At 37.0% G+C, this 19,584-nt stretch overlaps 2 protein-coding genes and 1 long non-coding RNA gene across 3 annotated transcripts; 1 reads left to right on the forward strand and 2 right to left on the reverse strand.

The window, feature by feature from the left end:
* Positions 1-688: 688 nt before the first annotated feature.
* LOC105388513 (lipase 3) lies at positions 689-2,579 on the reverse strand. The gene has a single exon (XM_011559433.3). The coding sequence runs from the start codon at positions 2,361-2,363 to the stop codon at positions 831-833; it is 1,533 nt and encodes a 510-aa protein (XP_011557735.3). The 5' UTR covers positions 2,364-2,579; the 3' UTR covers positions 689-830.
* A 9,301-nt stretch (positions 2,580-11,880) lies between these two features.
* Positions 11,881-14,364, forward strand: LOC105394384. The gene is made up of 4 exons (XM_038109071.2): positions 11,881-12,085; positions 13,001-13,118; positions 13,419-13,578; positions 14,109-14,364. The coding sequence occupies exons 1-4, from the start codon at positions 12,024-12,026 to the stop codon at positions 14,282-14,284; spliced, it is 516 nt and encodes a 171-aa protein (XP_037964999.2). The 5' UTR covers positions 11,881-12,023; the 3' UTR covers positions 14,285-14,364.
* Positions 14,365-16,638: 2,274 nt separating this feature from the next.
* Positions 16,639-17,576, reverse strand: LOC105388510. The gene is made up of 2 exons (XR_007267234.1): positions 17,020-17,576; positions 16,639-16,779 (listed from the first exon to the last, which is right to left on the reverse strand). It is a non-coding gene; the product is annotated as an uncharacterized LOC105388510 (long non-coding RNA).
* Positions 17,577-19,584: the final 2,008 nt, after the last annotated feature.

The raw sequence follows: 19,584 nt of genomic DNA on the forward strand, positions 1-19,584 counted from the left end.
AGCTGGTGGCTCACTTGACAACCATGGAAGTATAATAGATTTTTTTTTACTTTCATGTTGACAGCATAATGTACCTATTGTATGTCCATCAGTATCCAGGTGGCCACGGACAAACGTATGATAACCCTCTTTTTGAAGTGGGAGTAAAAACATCGTCATCGCATCCATCACTATCTGTCTTATTTGCTGATAATAATAAACTATGTGTCCAACATTCATTGATTCTTGGAACAAGTTGATAAGAACTTAGAGACAAGGAAGATGAACTAGTTTTAATATACTTAGTAGCATGTTTTATAAGTAGGTAAAAACATAGTAAAAAATATTATTAAAAAAAACTTTATTTAATTATACATTACATAGTACGTACATTAATTAATCACTAACTGTGATTGTTCACTTAAAAATTACTTACATAATTAATTAGATTAAGATTAGATATTAGTAGGTACATATGATATATTGTATGACTAATAATACTGTTCCACACTAATTAACAAATATTTAATCAGAACTAATTGACATAAAACGAATTTATGGTTCCCTAGAAACTATTGAGTCTATATTAAACATTAATAACTATAATCTACCGAGTAAAAAATAATATAATTTCTTCATTTCATAAAATTACTTGGTTCTTATCATACCCATACTTTATCTCTACCGCTTGAGTTCTCAATAAGCCAAATCAAATCTATATTTTATTCAAAATAAACAGTAATTGATATTAATGTAGGCACACGAGGCTTCATATTGTTCTCATGAAGCCAGTGAAATGTACAAAAAATATTATTCGCAAAAACGTCTGTGAACTTACAGAGACGCCCTTCTTACGTCTTTTGCAAAAATTCCAATATCTTATTGTTCAGGAGCGTCGGAGCATCCACGGCCCACAGATAGTCTAAATGGTTGAACTCGGGGAATGGCACCAAGTACATGCGAGTCGTCTTCTTCGGGAGCTTCTCATATAGCAGCTTGACGTCCTTCTCACTGGACAGAAGGTCATTCTGCGCCCAGAACAAGGTTATCGGCAGAGTTACCTTGCTCAGATCGTACTCTGGCGGATTGTCTGTGCCGTAGACTTTCTGGTTGTTGTATCCGTAGTCGAACTGCTGGAACTTGCCGCCGGCGACCGCCTCCTGCGCGAAGTGCAGCGCCGTCTTCCACGAGGTGCCCGTGCCGAGGTGCGCCAGGAACACCGGCATCACCAGCTTGTTGAACTGCTGCTCGTCGTGCCCGCAGATGTAGAACATCACGTTCTTGCACATCGATGAATCAGGGTTGCTGGCGTCGCACGAGCTAGTCAGCTTCCCTAGAGCAGAGTTCTTCGGGATGAACTCGTGCGAACCGTACAACATCTCCGTATACGCAATGTGACTCGCTATCGGAGCTAACACCTTCAACGGAGACTTGACGTCCGTGTTGAAGACGACAGGCGCTAGAGCTATACCCGAACTCAATATCTTGTTGTATTCCGGTCGTAGCGTCAGCATAGCAAACAGGATCGTGGTCCCCATCGAGTGGCCGATGTACGTGATCTTAGTGCCGCTGCCTTTCAGTTTCATGATGTAGTCGATGATGGCGGGGACGTCGTGCTGCGCCACGTCATGCCAGGAGAAGTTCCAGTAGCTCTTGGAGTCAGTCTTCAGCCACGCGTGCTCCCTGGAGTACTTGTTCCCTCTGATGTTAGCCATCCAGACGTCGTAGCCGGCATCGGCCAGTGTGTAGGCGAGACCTTTCTCTGGCCCGTTCAGGATCCAGTCCGCCGAGCTGGCGAATAATCCGTGCTGGAGTAGGACGGTTTTCGACGGAGTGTCGGTGCCGAAGGCGCGCGGTATGCGGTGCACGTTGAGGATGTATCCCTCGGAGACGACGGTGTGGGTCTCGCAGGGGTAGCCGTTGCGCGCGATGATGGCGGGCACGGACAGCGCGGCGGGCGGGTTGTCCAGGCGCGCGCCCACCTCGTCCGCCGTCGGCAGGAAGGACCAGTTGTCCACCACCTTCCGGCTGCTCTCCTTCACCGACTCCACGTAGCTGGTGAAGTCCTCGGTCATCTTCTTCTGTTTCTCGTCGACGAAGCTCTGCACGGAGTCCTTCATCTTGACGGCGCTCTCGTAGCTCGAGCTCCACACTTTCTCCACTTTGTTGCGCTGTCCGTCTAGAAACGCTCTCATTTTGGTCGTAGAGTCGGTGAAGAACGTGTTTATCGTTTCGGTCGTGTCCTCTTCAACGCTGTTGGTGATAAAAACGTCGAAAAACGGGTTGTAGGATTGAGCTCGCGCCGCGCACAGACACAGTAGCAGAATGAGTCTCATGTTGGACGCCTCGTGCGGCCGTGTGTGTGTGACTCGCTCGGCCGGCATTGGAGACGAGTATTAATGTAGTGGTGCTGACCCGATCTCCGGGGTCAGTGCGTCACGGAGCATGATAATAGAGACTCGCTCATTATTGTGTCTGCAACAACAGGAACGTTTTATTCGTGTTATTTTTTCTGCGATAAGCGGGATTTGTAATGTTTTTTAAAACAGTTTAAGGGTACATTGTGTTTGTTTGATGAAATGTATCCGGGTACATAGCTAAAAAATATGTAATAAATTACATATTTTCATTATTTTACAGGTCTGAAAAATTTAAAAACATACTGTAAGGAGGTAGGTCGGAGGCGAGTTGAAAGACGAACGGTTGATGCTGAACTAAACGTATATTGTATAAAAGTATGAGAGAGTATACATATGTGTTAGTAAAGGTTACATGTAGGTATTATAATATAGTTGATATAGTCTTACTTACACACTACACCTCCCACGGAAGGGAAAAAAAAAAAGAACTTTATATTATGTGTTCTTTTTTTTTTATTACACATACATTTATGTTTATATATTGTAGTACACATGTTATGAATATTATTAATTAAAATCTTTAGACAAGTAATATCCCTGATTAAAATATAATTATTAACTTTTATATAGTTTAGTCCTATTCTTATGTACTATTGATATTTTACCATCCTTTATTAACTCTACATTGGGCGATAAATCTCTGATTACAGTATATGGTTCCGTCCATGGGCTATCAAATTTGCTACAATTTTCTTTCTTAATTACTATTAAATCATTTGGCTTATAAACTACAGACTTACTATTTTTATCGTATACATTTTTCCTTACAGTTTTACTAAATATAAGGTTATCACGAGCTTCTTTCTGTGAAATCTGAAGCCTATATTTTAGTTCTTTAGGGTAGTCTTCACAAGTATATAATGGATCTATTGTACCATTTGACAAATTACTAGGTAAAATACATTTTTTTCCATAAACAAGCTCAAAAGGTGTAAACTTTGTTTCTGTATGAACAGAAGTGTTGTACGAAAAACACCAGAACGGCAACCAATTACTCCACGACTCGGGGTGATTGTCAGTTTGTATTCTTAAATATGCTCCTAAATTTTTATGTGAGTTCTCCAAAGCGCCAATTGATTGGTGGTGATATGCTGTTGACTGTAGCTTAGTTATGTTTAAAAGTGTACATACCTCAGCCATCGTAGAAGAGAGGAATTCCGTTCCTCTGTCTGTTGCGATTTCTGTTGGTATTCCGTAAGATAATATGAAGCTGTTAACAAAAGCCTGTGCTACCTCAGAAGTACTTTTTGTCAAAAGTGGAACTGCCTGAACAAATTTTGATAATTCGCATTGCATAGTTAAAATGTATCTATACCCTTTATGATCCTGATCTAGCGGTCCTACTACATCTAAAAATATTTTTTCCATTGCGGTGTGCGCGGTAGTTGTGATTGTCATTGGTTCTTTAACGTAAGTGGAATGTTTTTGTCTCTGACACTTATCACAACGACTTACAAAGTTATTTATGTCGCGTTCTAATCCAGGCCAATAATAGTATTTCCTAATTTTATTAAACATCCGCCTTATACCTGCGTGCCCACTGGTTGGTAATAAGTGGAAGTCGTTCAAAATAACCCGCTGGTCGTCTTTATCGTCAATCCTTTGAATTCCTTGCAGAACGAATAATCGTGGACCATTCCACTCACTTGTTTTCTTTATTTCTTTAGCCAATGTTTCTATAAATATACTACTTTCTTTATTCTTTATACAATATATTGCTTGAACAGAACATTTTTTACAAAATTCCTCAAGTTCCTTCACAAATACGGCTCGCGTGAATTGTGAATGCGAACATGGGTTTATATAAATTACTTTCTTTGACGGTACATACATTAATATATTTTGATAACTTCTTTCCGTAATTAAATTGTCTTTTATTAATTTATTTAGTTTCTCTTCATTTATAAAACTCAATTCTACAGACTCCTTCGGTTTATTATTAATTCCTATTACTCTTGGTTGGTCTGTAGAAACAGTATAGTCCGAAGGGACGTAATGAGTAGTATTTTCGTCATTATTTATAGTAAGTTTTCTCGCTTGTGCTCTAGTCATTACATTCATCACGCTTTCATTCATCTCTTTCAGCTCATTTGAAGTCAATCTTATACGGGATAGTGCATCTGCTGGTGCATTGTCCTTGCCTTTTACATATTCTACGGTGAAATTATATTCTTCCAACTGCAAACGAAATTTAGTTAGCCTACTGCTAGGGTCTTTCATACTAAACAAATAAACAAGTGGTTTATGATCCGTAATTACTTTAAAATGTTTGCCTAAAAGATATGGTCTAAAATACTTGATGGACCAAACTATCGCGAGCAATTCCTTTTCTATTGTCGGATAATTTGTTTCAGCTTTATTAAGTCCTCTGCTTGTGTACGCTACTGGCCTACCATTTTTGTTTGACAATACTCCAGCTATGGCATAGCCAGAAGCATCTGTTTGTAATTGAAACTCATTAGCCTCTGAAAAATCAGGGTACTGTAGTACAGGTGGAGACAATAGTGCGTTCCGAAGTTTCTCAAATGAATTTTGGCATTGAGTGTCCCATATAAAAGGTTGATCTTTTCGACATAATTTATTAAGAGGGTAGGCTATTTCTGCGAAATTTGATATGAATTTTCTGTAATAATTACTAAAAGCTACGAATCTTTTTACTTCGTCTAAATTTTTGGGAATGGGATATTCAGCCATAACTTTAATTTTACTTGGGTCTGGTAAAATTCCATCTGCAGTAATAACATGTCCAAGATATAAAATTTCTCTTTTTAGAAAATCGCATTTTTGTGGGTTTAATTTTAGGTTAACTTTTCTCAATCGACTAAATACATCAAATAAATTTTTATTATGGTCATCCAAACTTCGGCCAAAAACTATGAGGTCATCTAAATAGACAAAACATTTGTCAAATGCTAGGCCTGACATTGCAATATTTATCATGCGCGAAAATGCATTAGGGCTGGTTTTTAACCCCATTGGCATTCTTTTCATCTGATATTGCCCTGAACAAGTATTGGCATTATTTTCTTCATTTATTGAATTTACATTTGGTTTCGTGACTTGACACTGTGGCGTACAAAAAGCTGTATATTTCCTACTTTCTTCAGAGAGTTCCATCTGATAATACCCAGAAAATAAGTCTAGATGTGAGTAGTAAATTGCACCCGAAAGAGAGTCAAAAATTTCCGAGATGTTGGGTAAGGGGAATTTGTCATCTTTTATTCTTTCGTTAACTTTCCTATAATCAATAACTAGTCGCCATTTAATTTTACAATCACTAACATTTTTCTTCGGCACTAGTAATATCGGACTTGACCACTCACTTTGAGATGGTTCAATTATTCCGTCTTTTAACATTTCAGTGATTTGCCTGTTGATTTCAGCCTTATGGGCTTGGGGTAATCTATATGGTTTACTAAATGCCGGTTCTACGTTAGGTTTTAATTGAATTGATTGTTGACAAATATCCGTTGCGGTCAATTTATCCCCCGACAAATGAAATATGTCAGCAAATTTCGCACATATATTTTCTATAGCTCTCTGCTCTTCTTGGTTTAGATGTCCTAATTTAATTTGCGGCAGTAATTTTTTTACTCTATCTGCATTATTTCCACTGCTACCAAATTGAAATATGTAATAATCACTTAGCTTGTGTATTTCTGGCTCTAATGAATGTAGAGATAGTTCTGTTTCCGTTGTATTTAAAACTTGAATGGGTATTTTTCCATTAGTTGGCCTAACTATTGAACCTGCTATATAAATTCCATCGCATATCTGTTGGATACACACCATACAATCCTCAGACATACTTGTCTTGATAAAATAAACAGATTCCGATCGCGCTGGGATTAAATAATTATAATCATGAAAGTCATGACTAACTCTTAACACCGGCATAGTGATGTTTATGTTATCCGTTCCAATTAAGGTTAACGTATTGGTGTTGTAATCTAAAATTGATCTGTACTTCTCTAAAAAGTCGCTACCTAATATTCCTGCTGTGACACATGGTATGGTGTCAAATACGAAGAACTTATGTTGAAAACAATGTCCATTTATTTCTAGTTGAATAAAAACATATCCAATAGCCTGTATTGTGCCGCCGATACCATTTATGCAAGACCGTTCCTTAATAAACTCGATGTTATGTTCCAATAAATGTTTACATTTTATAGCCGATAATGACGCACCCGTATCAATTAGCCATGCATAATCTTTTCCATTTAGGGCGAGGTTTGTAAATAGGGTACTGCTACAAGAAAATATTACTTCATTATTCTCGAAAAAACTGAATTGTTTCCGATGATTGCTCACGCTGTTCCTCCGGTGTGTTATGAGAGTCGTCACTCATCATATTGACATGATTCCCATTGTCATAGTTCCATGGCCTGCCAAAATAATTAGAGTTATTACCTGGATAGCGCTGCTGGTAGTAGGCACCTCCCCGGTGCTGCTGGTAGCCCCCGCGGCCGCGCCCTGGGCCGCGCTGCTGGCCCGGGTGTCCGCGCGGCGGGCCCATGTACCCGCGCTGCGGCGGTTGCCCACGGTTGTACCCTCTCTGGTTTGTAAATACGCGTCCTCTGTAATTCCTAGAAGGTGGGTTATTATTACTCATACCCATGATATCTCCAGAAGATGACACTTCTTCATCTTGAGCTGCTTGTATCGCATCCTGAAGTGAGCTGAAATTACGTGCAGCAATTATTGTGCTTAACCGTCGGTTCCTCAAACCGTCGGAAAATCGTTTAATTGCCATCTTTTCGTTCAACGGCCGTAATATGGCATAGTGATCTGAATTTCCGTCAGCTTGAGAAACCGTGAGATCCGCAAAAAGTTCTGTAATTTCCTTTCCGTATTCACTAACAGATAGTTCGTTTTGCCTAATATTCTGGAGTTTACACTGTATTGCCGTTGCTGATTTTTTCGGTAATAATAGACTTTTCATATCCAGTAACAAAGCTGACACACTTGTGTAATTTGACTCCATCTTAAGTTTAGCCGTTTGCGATAGTCGACTTTTAAGCACAAATTGTATCAAATTAGTTTTACATTCTTGTTTTGACAAAATAGTGTTGTAATAATCAATTCCATCAATCAATTGTTTCGTATTATTCTCCTGATCTGTCATTATGGGTAATAAGGTCAAAGCGGTTTTTAAATTAAAAGTCTCCATAATTGCAGTTTCACAACATAAACTCTTAACGTCCTCAAATAAAGACTCAAACTTCGTTGAAATATTTGTAATTAAACACAATTCCTCCTTACCTATCTGACCTAACTTGCACTCCTCGCTAAAATCGTCAATTAAAGTATTATATTCCGATAACAAAATATTGGCTTCCTCTAATTTTTTCGTTAAAATAGAACCATGCCTTCGCTTTGCCCCTATCTTTATTAAATATGTACGAATATCTTTTAGTTTATCATATACTCTGTTCAAGTTACATGCCATTAAATAAGATTTTCCAATACAAGTATTAATTAACTAACTGGTTACATATTATTAAGAATTAATAAGTATGATGAATAATTATGGGGGTGGGTAATACCTTCGTAATTAAATGTATAATAATTAACTTACATACGCAATCTGACAGTCCTTAAAAAATCTTCCTGTTTAATCACTTTCAACTTTCAATCACTATATTGCCCATATTATTATGTTCACAATTATTATTTATTTTCGTAACACTGAACTTTAACACTCAAACCGCTTCTGCTTGGCCCAACCTCCTCGTCTGGAGCGCGTGAGCACGCGCGCGGCGCTCGATCTTCCCGTTGATGCAGTCGTTCACGTACTTTGCCAGAAAAAAAGCTCCCAGAACTGCTAGCACGAACATCAGCCAGTACAAGTAATCGTTGGTCTTCGCAACGTGACCCATCAAATTTTCATTGTGCTGGATTATCTTGTTTGAATATCCTATTTGAGTGAGGATATCTTGACGATTTAGGTCCTCTACGGGAGGCCTCATTGTAGTTGCAGTGTTCCCCATTTATATAATTTACACAACACAATGTACGATAGTATACCACGAAGACACTATATTTTTAATGCTTCAACAATTTTTACTAGCCGACCGCATTAGGCCCGTCTCGAATGGCGAGGGTCGCCATGTAAGGAGGTAGGTCGGAGGCGAGTTGAAAGACGAACGGTTGATGCTGAACTAAACGTATATTGTATAAAAGTATGAGAGAGTATACATATGTGTTAGTAAAGGTTACATGTAGGTATTATAATATAGTTGATATAGTCTTACTTACACACTACAATACGCTTGAAGATTAAAGACAAAAATATTATTTTCAAAACTGCATTGTAATGATCCATGAGTCACTCGTACTTTTAATGAGTCGGATAATCAATAACGTATCTATTATTAGAACTCTCTTGGCAATCAACCCAACCAACGCAACGTAGATATTAAATTTAGATGATTCACTGAATTCGAGACAATTGTATTAAATTAAACAAAATACTCTTATATTCATCGAAACGAAAATAAAACCCTAAAATGTATGCTTACTTAATTAATAAGTTTTTAACGGCTCAGCTGAACCAGTTTTAATAAAACGTAAGGTCACCTTTGACTACCCCTTCCGAGATTATAGCCGTGAGCATAATAATGCACTCATTGCATAATGATATTGTTATACACACTTTCGATAATGTCATATCCCTTTCATATACCATTTAAAAGAAAACTATAATTATTGTTCCAATTAGGTACATACAAAAGAAATAACACTATACCTAAGTAAATAAAAAAAGTATATATACAGGGTGGACTTTTATACGTTGTAACTTTATCGTTGGAAGTTCAAAGTACCTCCATTGAATAATTTCGATTTCGACTAAATATGTATTTCGCAATAGCTCATGCACCTTATTCAAACTTCCTTGCATATATTGGTTTTATTCACGATTTCAAAGTTTCTTTATTTTATTTTTATGATCATTTTACCTACTTATAACGAGTAGGTATTTATGAGTCGGGGTTAAATAAATAAGTAACTATATATTCTATTCTATTCAATTCTCTATGGGGGTGTAAGTACCTGCACCTGGCTCTCTCGAGTGGAACCTTTGTGCATATCCCCAAGGTCTAAACTGCCTTCCTAAGCTTGGACCATTTCCCACCACGCTGGTCCACTGCGGATTGGTGGGTTCACATACATATCTAGATGTGCTAAATCTAGATATGCAGGTTTCCTCACTATGTTTTCCTTCACCGTAAGAGCGATGGTATACATTGTACTTAAGTCAAAAGAACTCATTGGTGCATGTCAGCGCCGGGATTCGAACCCGCATCTCTGGCGGAAGCGGGCGCTTACCCGACTGAGCTACCACCAAGTAACTATATAATTAGGTATATGAAAATTCACCTGCTCCTGCCGCGCTACTTTCAGTATGCGAACAATAGGTAAGTACATTTATAGACTGAATAAGTGTACTTAATTTATCTATTATGAAAAAAACTTCATGAAATAGTACTTAATAGGGATAAAAATAAGAATGAAATAATCAAAATGAGCTTTTTTACTTACCAACAATTTAATTTTAAATTAAAAGCTTCGCCTTTTTTGCAAGCTTTATAGATAACCGCATAGGTAATTATTTATATACGTCATACACACGTTATATTATTGAATAATTACTACTTTATCATTATTTACAACGTAAATATTTTCCGTAGGTAAGTACAAAGTAACAATATATTGTTTAAATAATATATTATGTTGTAACAACAATTCATCTTGTATCATAAAAAAACTTGATATTATGTGTCAAGGTTGTTAATTTGATAATATGTACCTATTTGAAACACATTTTTTTTTATATTAGATGTACAGACAGCTAAATAGATATGTGTAGCACCCTAGCAAACAGTTTAATCCATAATTTATCGATGCAGACAAAGAATATCTACCTATAGGTTAAGTATTTTTTATGCCACATATGTATCAGTCGTATACCTTTGTCTCACCCTTCAGTTTAGATCATAAAATTTAAGTGCTTTAGCTGTGGTGGTGAATGTAGTTCTTTTGCTGACTGTAAAGTGTACATGTATGACGAAATTGTCAAGAACAGTCAACAAATCCTATCGGTAACACCACCCGCAGAATAACAGGTGGATCTCCCATCGAAAGGTTTTCTGGTAGAGATTGCTTTAAAGCAATAAGGCCGCCTTCATGTAATGTTTCAATTTTTTGTTTATTCTTTATTGTATTTTTCTGTCTTCGGTATTGTATCCTATAAAGTCACACGTAAAGTATTATTATAATTTGTTGTGATTACACCTAAGTTGCATTTGCAAAAAGTGGGCTGTTCATATACAGTGAAACTATAAAGTCCTGAAATTAAATGAGGGCGCAGCTATCTTTCATGTAGCAACCCTATATAGCGAAACAAAACTGACTTTGATACTTGAAATTTTGCCTATGACTACCAACCCTATTTTTGTATTTAAAAACCACTTACCATCCACAAAAAAGGCTCATTATTCAAGCTAGAAGGTGTTAACATAAAGGCTAATAGTGAAACCACTAAATATTTATTTAGATAACGTTATTACAACTGAATAAAATATCCGGATTTGTTGACGAAGGGCACACATAGTAAAATCATCAATTTCTCTTTTTAGACGGCTTGTTCTGTTTCTTCCAGGAGTTAGAAATATTCCATTATAGAGCCCTCTTTTGCAATATGCCAGACGGTACTGTCCGATACTCCTATAAAATAAAATAAAAAATGCTTATTTGAAACTACCCTTAAGTTAAGAAAATAAACAGAGTTACAGAATGAGAATTTAGTAACAAAACAAGTAAACAAAAAATATAACTTCAAGTATCAAAATGTTATGGTTTGACTCAACTTAACCCAGCTCAAACCTACAACCAGCGGTATGTAAACAATGTTCGACATGGGCTCTAAACCTAGGTTTATCGATAAATGAAGCGTTGGTACTGATAAAAAATGAATTATTACAATTTGTACAATGTTACATACCCGTCATAGACGCTGTACGAGCGTAAACATCCTCCAAATTCGACAAAATGTGTCCAGCTTCTTGTTCCGCTAAACATTGTATATAAACTCGATAAATGACTTCCCTAGCTTGACTACGAATATTTTTCTTCTTCTTCCTATTTGCAAACAAGCGTAAATAGTTGTTTTTATCAAGATTATCCTAAAATTAAATAAGAAAATTGAAAAAACAGCCAACCGCCAACTGCCATAAACAATTGTTATGACCTTTATGTTTCTTTTCTAATGGTGCCAGGCTCCCGAAAATTTTAGTTCCTCAAACATTAATTTCATGAATTAATAGTTTCACTGTATGTATAATGATTCCACACTCATAAAAATAACGGCCTGACGTTCTTCTTCTAAGGAAATGGTATCAACACACTTTTCTCATTTGACGCACTGAGGACGCACTAAACTATATTACCTACTCTGTGTGTTTACGCACTTTTGCACTTTTGTATTTATCACTTTCTCTCTCGCCCAAACTTTTAAAATGTTTTACCTGATAAAATAATATATTTTTAAACTATAAAGTACCTAAAATAATATGACAATAATTGTAATGAATGATATTATGCTTGTAATGCGTTACTAAAATGTTCAACCCAAAAACGATTAAGTTACCCAAGAAAAATGTTGAAAATCAAGATGTGTGCAAGTAAGCAATGTTCCAACTTCCTCGTTCTACTTAGCTTGTTGATATTATCATTGGAGCTATCAGTGTAGAGTAGGAGTGGATGGGGTTTATTTCCAATTTCCCGCGAAGTTTTCTTGTGTTTTTCCCTCATAAGAAACTTAAGAAGCAAAAATGATACGCTAGTAATATATCAGCCAATGACAAGAAAACTAAAAATATAAAAATATCGAAATCGATCCAGTCGTTCATAGTTCCTGTAAAGTAGATATATCTACAGATTCTACATGTATCTTTTGTTTGTCAGATTTCATGGAGGTAAGTATGTAAAAATTGTTATCGCTCGCACGATAAAGCTCGGGTAGGTCACTCTATATGGAGAAAAACTAAGTTTTGGACTGCTGCTGCAAGAGGCACTACTCTATCTCGTTGTATTAACCGTACCAATTGCACGACTGCTCTCGTTCGTTCGTTTTTCTTCAGTAAAGAGTGACCCTCCGGAGCCTCCGATATACCTACAATCACGAATAAAAACCTGCTCATCCCAAACTTAAAAAAATCACCATTGTCATCGGCAAATCCAGTAGTTTTTCGTTATATACTACTTATAATTTCTTATTATTCCTGTTTACCAATTAACTTTATTTTGTTATACGTGTAAGACGCCTAGATTTATATAAACCCGCTAAGAGGAAACTGGCGTCCATAACACAGGTTCACACCTACTATGGAAGCCATGTAACCAATAATACATTATTATTACTTTTAAGGTGTCAGATTGTTAAAAGTTGGTTAAATAAATACCTTTTTCATTTCATTTCATTTCAATCACGAGCAATGAAAAAGTTTATCTGACTTAATGGAACGCAAATGGCAGGTGGAACTTTTTATTGCTCGTGGGTGTACTATGGTTTCCTCTAGTAGCAACATCCTTGCCAGGTGCCGTCCGCTGTGCCGCAGCAGGCGCCGCCAGTGGCGGGGGCAGCAGCACCCGGCCTCAGCAGAGCGCACTCTGCTTGCGAGGCCGCCGCCCGAGTGTCTTACACGGCGATTTGAGGTTGACCCTTTGCAGTATAATATGTAGTATAGGATCGTAACATATATCTTTAGAGAAACCGATAAGCGTTGGGATGGAAGAGTTGGTGCAAAGGTGATGAACGGGAACCTGACGTGGGACGCCTTTTATTCCGTTGGACAATGGGCATACAAAGTACTTATCTTAACATAAATGCATAGATCCATCCATGCTAACAAAATTTTACGTTTCTTATAATATTATAGTAGAAAGGGAATGATTCTGCTAATACCTAGACAGCTGCAGCTAGAAAAGACGCACCACAAAGCTTTTACTTTCCAGAAAGTGAGCCCCCAGGGCCTATGTCCTCTCCTTGCCGTGGACAAGCGAGTGGGACTCAAAGAATCCCCCCGACAGGCCGTGCTGAGGCTCTGCACGGCTCCCCTCGATGATGCAGTGGACACCACGTACTTGGACTATATGCAGCTTGCTAAGGACTTGGGTTAGTGTGTTATTAAAACCTCTCAGTACTTTAAGGGTCCTGATTAATGCATTAAAATTGCTTATACTGATGCCAAAAGCCAAGGCGATGGTTTTCACCATGCGGCTAGCTATTTTCACAAATCACCTAATCAAGCATATAGCTACCTGCGGCTGCGATCCAGCTGAATAAACAGACGGTCAATTTAAACCGTGCGGGTTTAGTCACCCGTGTAAATGCCCAATTAGCGACACAGATATATTTAGAAGTGTCTTCCATTCCCATACTCATTTTAACATCAAATAAAGCAGCGTCCCTCGCTTGTCAAACATATTATTATCAGGCCCTGTAGCACAGGGCGCTGTTAAGACGTGACAAGAGTTCTCCGTCTTTCTCGCTCTTGAGGCTGCGCGATGTAAGTTAGCGCGATGCAAAACTCTTGTCAAATCTTAAATGCGCCCCGTACTAGCCCTTTTGATCCATACAAGATACGACAGAGTTGAAAAGCAAGCGTTGCTTGTGTTTAGTGGTGATAACTGATAACCCCGCAGGTGCCTGGCAGCTAGCCCGCCCTCCGCCGTGCGAGCACCACCCCTGCTCGTGCTGCGGGTGCGACCCCCGCGGGTACCCGCTGCCCGAGCCGGAGATCACCATGGCTGATGTGGACAGCTTCGAGGAAAGGGTTAAACAGGATGGTGGTGGTTCAGGGTACAGGGCCATGTATTGAAATTGAAATATCGTTTATTTGACGTAGAATTTTACTATTACTTGTGAATAATTATAATAACTCTACCAGCATTTCACGAAGGCCCGTGTTTTATTTCATAATTTATTATAAAAACGTAGGTATACAGTTCCCCCATGAATGAATTATAACATGTGAAGGTGCGTAGAGACTGCAGATGTGCATGCGTTTAAACGCGTATAGTAATATAACTACGATATCGTTGTTGGATCGTGTATACGCCCAACAAACATTGTACCCTCAGTTACAGCTATTATTATAACTTTAACCTGTATAACTGTGTTATAATTATCTCAGTTCTAACATAAAGCGATAAAGATTAGTTAAAAAATGAAATTAGTGTTAACAGCAGGTTTAAGAGTTAAAAAGGTATTAGTCAAAGAAATTATAATTAAGATGTTATAGGTTCAAACTGTTTCTAGAACCTAAAGCTATACAAGAGTGCTCACTGACACCTGTTAACACTTATGGTTGTTAAGTGGTTTCCTTTAATACTCATATAAATCTTTAGGTGTCATATTGAATTTAGACTGTAGGAATTGGTTGTAAAAGAGATTTTGTCAAGAGTGCAGTAAGACGAGATTCTAACAGTGCTGGAAAACTCAACAATGCAGTTTAAATCATTAAGGTTACCTTAACTTACGCTTATTGCCTTAGGCAAGTAGACTGTAAAAGTAACGGTGTTAAGCAAGACTGTGCGGATCGGCTAAGACTGCATAATACCCTTGGCTAAGGGTGTTCTATTTCAAAAAGTGTAATAGATGACTTAGGTGAGTCTATATGTCTTAAATGTAAGTTCGCCATTTGCATTCGCGACCTAACCTATAAATTGCTGGGATAAACAATATTTTGCTTCAAAATATTTACCTATTTACGTGAATTTCGACATTCCAGTCATGCCAATCGATTTATTAAACTAATGGACATACAGCAAGGATAGAAAAAAATACAAAATTGAGTCATCTATTTTATATTTACTTATGTTTCCTTTGAAATCCTTAATAAATTCGGAGCGCATTATTAAAATTGAGGTGGGAAATATGGTTAACATTACAGTAAAATTACAATGGCATATTATTTTCAGTTCACAAAATATGCAGAAATTCAAGTTATTATATTTACTGTAATTTAGTATTAATCAATACTGTCACTTTAATACTGTCGCGTATGATTGCTGTTGACACTATTATTTTCAAAGACATACAACTTGTATGGTAAAAGTGTATTCAAAAAACGGTAACATGCTCAATTAACCCTTTTTTATCAAACAAATAAGAGTCAGGGTGTCAAATAACCATTCTACAACTACAACTATACCGGTAAAAGTTCTAGCTGAGAGTGATTAAACGCTCTTCTATAGTATCTTTAGCACTTCAATTAAACCGTACTACAGGCTGTTTATAACTTAAACACTTCAATGACACCGTTTTACAGACTTTCTAAAGCCTTTACTCTCAAAATCGTGGGCCTCTTTCGTGGTTATAAGTGAGTTAGAGCACTCTCCTACACTCTTATACAGCTATGTCTTAACACTTTAATTTTCGAATGGAACCTTTATACAAATGATATGAGAGTTTTTTTAACGCTACGGTGCTAGTTGACATAACTCTGAATTCATACTTTGCACGAGAGATTGTATTAAGTATAATTATTATATTGATAAAAAACCAAGTAAAAGTAATTTACTGTTTTTTTTACTTACAAAATATGAAATATTAATATTGTACCAAATACCTGCAGCTACCCTTTCAGGCTTTCACAAGTCGTATCTACCTATCCTGAAATCTTTGACCTGTAGCTAATTCTAACTGCCCGAGGTAAGAAAGGAGATAAAAATAGTATCAATCCTTTTTTAATCCCAATTAAATTCCTATTGATTTGAGCTCTTAATAAAATTGACTAATTGGCAAGCTCGACCCTTCTATCAGGAAATTTCAAAGGAAACTGACAACTTCTTCCAACGGACGGCTTTCATTAGGTTCTTAATTACCTAATTTGAATTAATTTCATAAGGAGGTCTCCATTTTGAATGTAAATGCAGTCTCGTCGGTCCGGCTCACATAAATTAATTTGCCTGGCGTTAAAGTGTACAGGCTGCTTTAGACATAGAGAAGTACTTAGAGAGTACATAGGGCATTTTCTTGGACATTCTTAATAATTAAAGGATTCATTTATAAAATATTATGTATAGACTAACTACCTAGCTAATTTATAACACCGAAATAAACCCTCTGTGGCAGCTCAGCTCCTAAAAACGTTAATCGATTTCGACACATGTATTCATTGTAACCAATGTTTTGGGAATAAAACTTATTGATTTTAAATTAAACATAATATTACAGAGTTCAAAAAAGGTTTATTCACAACATAAAATAGATTAATCTAAAACATTTATTCGTCAGTGTTTCTTGGATAATGTCCCACAAAGTTCTACGCGATCAGTCACAGACATAGTTCGCCCTGGCCGCTCCATAGATCTGTCATCAAATCATAATTAATTATTAGTTTTTCCTATTACTTTCAAAGAGTTCTTCTGTAGAGGATGAATAGGAAAACTTTACTAGCGACACGGTGGGCTTACTTCTCCTTAACGAAATACGAACTTACAAAACTTTTTATTTGCACCAAGAACAAAAATTACAAAGCAAAAACTCAAAAATAGAACAGTACAAAGAGGTGGCCTTATTGCTTGTAGCAATCTCTACCAGACAACTTACTTGGGATGTGTCAAGCTCCACTCCTGCAACTCAGCACACATGTGACGCACGGTCTCCTCCGATTGGCCGAGGCTCGCTTCGACATCACCTCCTGATGGAAATTATGATGATGACATGATGACAGTCAGACTAACCATTTATAGCCTTTCTTAATTATTTTGGCCCCTATTTCATAGCCTTGTCTAAACCTACGCTTATTTTTTACAAGCGTTCTATATTATGTAAAGCCTTAGATAAGTGTAGGAATAAAATCAAATAAATCCCATTTGATTGCCCTCACAGTCGCACCCATAATTTAGCCGCAATTTTTCCATTTCAGAACTTTCGCCTTTGTCACGGTGAATTCTGTTTTACGTTCTCGACATTTAACTTTACAAACTCAGTCGAGTGGAATCGAGTGGAAGCAAAAATTTCGAATATTTCCAGCTAGGTACTGAAATTCAGTGTCACTGTCAGCGATTCGGCGTGCGTAGTATTTGGCTCTTCTCGTTGGAGAAGTAGCTACTTATGTTCCTGAATTTGGTTGCAGTGCAGCGGCCAGTGGACTGTTGTAGAGGTGAAATTACAATTACAGGGTGTTGCAAAAAGGGTATACTAAGCCGAAAGGGGGTGACTCCGGGGGTCATTCTGAACAACTTTTGTTCTACGAATTTTAAAAATTCACGAAAACATTATTTCCTTTTTCATAGCAACTTTGTTGGTCACGTGATTTTTTACTATAACACCCTGTATAATCATAAGTGTGTAACAATTCTCTAATATGAAAACGTCACAATTATTTGAATCCCAATAAATATTATATATAGCCACGGAGATAAAGGAAAGAAATGAACAAGCTTGGTGAAAAATGTAATCAAGTCAAATAATAATATTACACATGATATGCTATGGTCGCCGGAGACGCGAGTGAGACTCTGATGAATATGGTTTCAAAATAACGCATGTGCAAATCTTAAATATTGCAATTAACTTATAATGTCATAATATTATCAACGATTGCACAATCGTTGTTTATGTTCGTGCAAACTCTTCTAGACAGATCATGGCGTCGCTAATACGCGTGTGTGTGTTTACACTAGAATAGTCCAGTCTCGTCTCGTTATTATTAGTCATAGATTTACAATACGAACCAGATGGTGTGTCATATACAAGAACAAAGCAACAAACTGTCCGCGTTTTGTTGACTGTCGAACCGTTTTAAGTTCAACGAAATAGCAACAATTGCACTATAATTATTGTAGTCACAAATCTTCTTACCGAACAAATTCAAAGGAAGAGCTCAGTAGTAGAAGTGGGGTGTTATTATTATTTTGTCGAAACGTTTGTCTTACGCTGCTTTTCCATCTTGTTCGTATATTGTTAATCTAAGAGTATATTACTAATATAACTAATATAGTTTTACTACGATCATAATTAGTGATGTAGGTAATCCAGATAAGGGATGCTTGCTATGGAGATAGCTAATAGGATCGTATCGGAACTAAAGGCGTGTTATTTTCCCTACTTTTAAATTATGGAAGATCAACTCTACCTTCACTGCATCTGTGAATGACACTGGCCTATGAAGGTAAGCATCCCCCTTCAGGCATCTGAAAACCAGCGCTGTGGCTCTTTGGCCACAACACATGCTGAGCTGGTGTCGATTTGACGCTCTGCACAGCAACATTATATTGTATTATTTCCTGTATTGTTATTTTTTTGTTGTATTCTTTTCCTTTGTTTTTCTGTTTTTGTTGTTCAATGTGTCAAATAAGTATTTTCTTTCTTTCTTTCTCTTTTACGTAGCGGACGCACCGTATTCAGTTCCTAATACCTACTCAAAGAAATTCACACAAATGCGTCCACTTCATCAGCATTGCCGACGCCGTTTCTCCATACATTTATGACAATCCGTTTGATGCGAATACGAATACCTACGTATGATACAGCAGGTGAATAATTTTTCTCTACATGATACCCTTTTAAAATATTTCTATTACAATAAGTTTCGAAATATTTTTCGTTGTTTAAAATTACGTTATTTACTTAGTTACGGTTCAGAAATCTTGTCAGATAGTTGATATGGGGATAAAGTGTATGAAAATGGGTCGAGGCAAACTTAGGTCAATGTTTTCAAGCAATAAATTATATTTATTAAAATGTTGATGTTTAATGTTTCATATAGGTATTTGGTAGATTTTATTCAAAAAATCCCCCTGTGTTTGGTTGATTGGTGTTTTTCTATACTGACCTACCTATTTACATAGTTTTGAGTTCTGGGGAATGCCATATACCTAAGAAGTTATCTCCAATGCGGAAAGGTTAATGGTACTTCATTATGATCAACCTAATAATAGCATTATTATGAGATACAGAAAATATAACTAATTACCTATTACACACGTATTAATCTCTTAGATAAGAAGAATAGTTAGACAGGAAATATAGATATAACCTACAACATGTACAGTTTCATTATATCGTTAAAAACGTATTTGTACATACTTACGCTAATTTATAAAGCTCCATACACGAATACTTGCTCTATTTGGGTAGCTTTTTCTTTAAAATGCTAGAAGTACTTGC

Source organism: Plutella xylostella, chromosome 17 (genome assembly GCF_932276165.1).
Source record: "Plutella xylostella chromosome 17, ilPluXylo3.1, whole genome shotgun sequence".
Lineage (NCBI taxonomy): Eukaryota > Metazoa > Arthropoda > Insecta > Lepidoptera > Plutellidae > Plutella > Plutella xylostella.

Coding starts and splice junctions, on each gene's coding strand:
- LOC105388513 (XM_011559433.3), bottom strand. CDS start 2,363: ATGCCGGCCGAGCGAGTCACACACACACGGCCGCACGAGGCGTCCAAC.
- LOC105394384 (XM_038109071.2), top strand. CDS start 12,024: ATGTTCAACCCAAAAACGATTAAGTTACCCAAGAAAAATGTTGAAAAT. Junction 12,086..13,000: donor GAAAATCAAGATGTGTGCAA/GTAAGCAATGTT, acceptor CATCCTTGCCAG/GTGCCGTCCGCTGTGCCGCA. Junction 13,119..13,418: donor GTCTTACACGGCGATTTGAG/GTTGACCCTTTG, acceptor TTTACTTTCCAG/AAAGTGAGCCCCCAGGGCCT.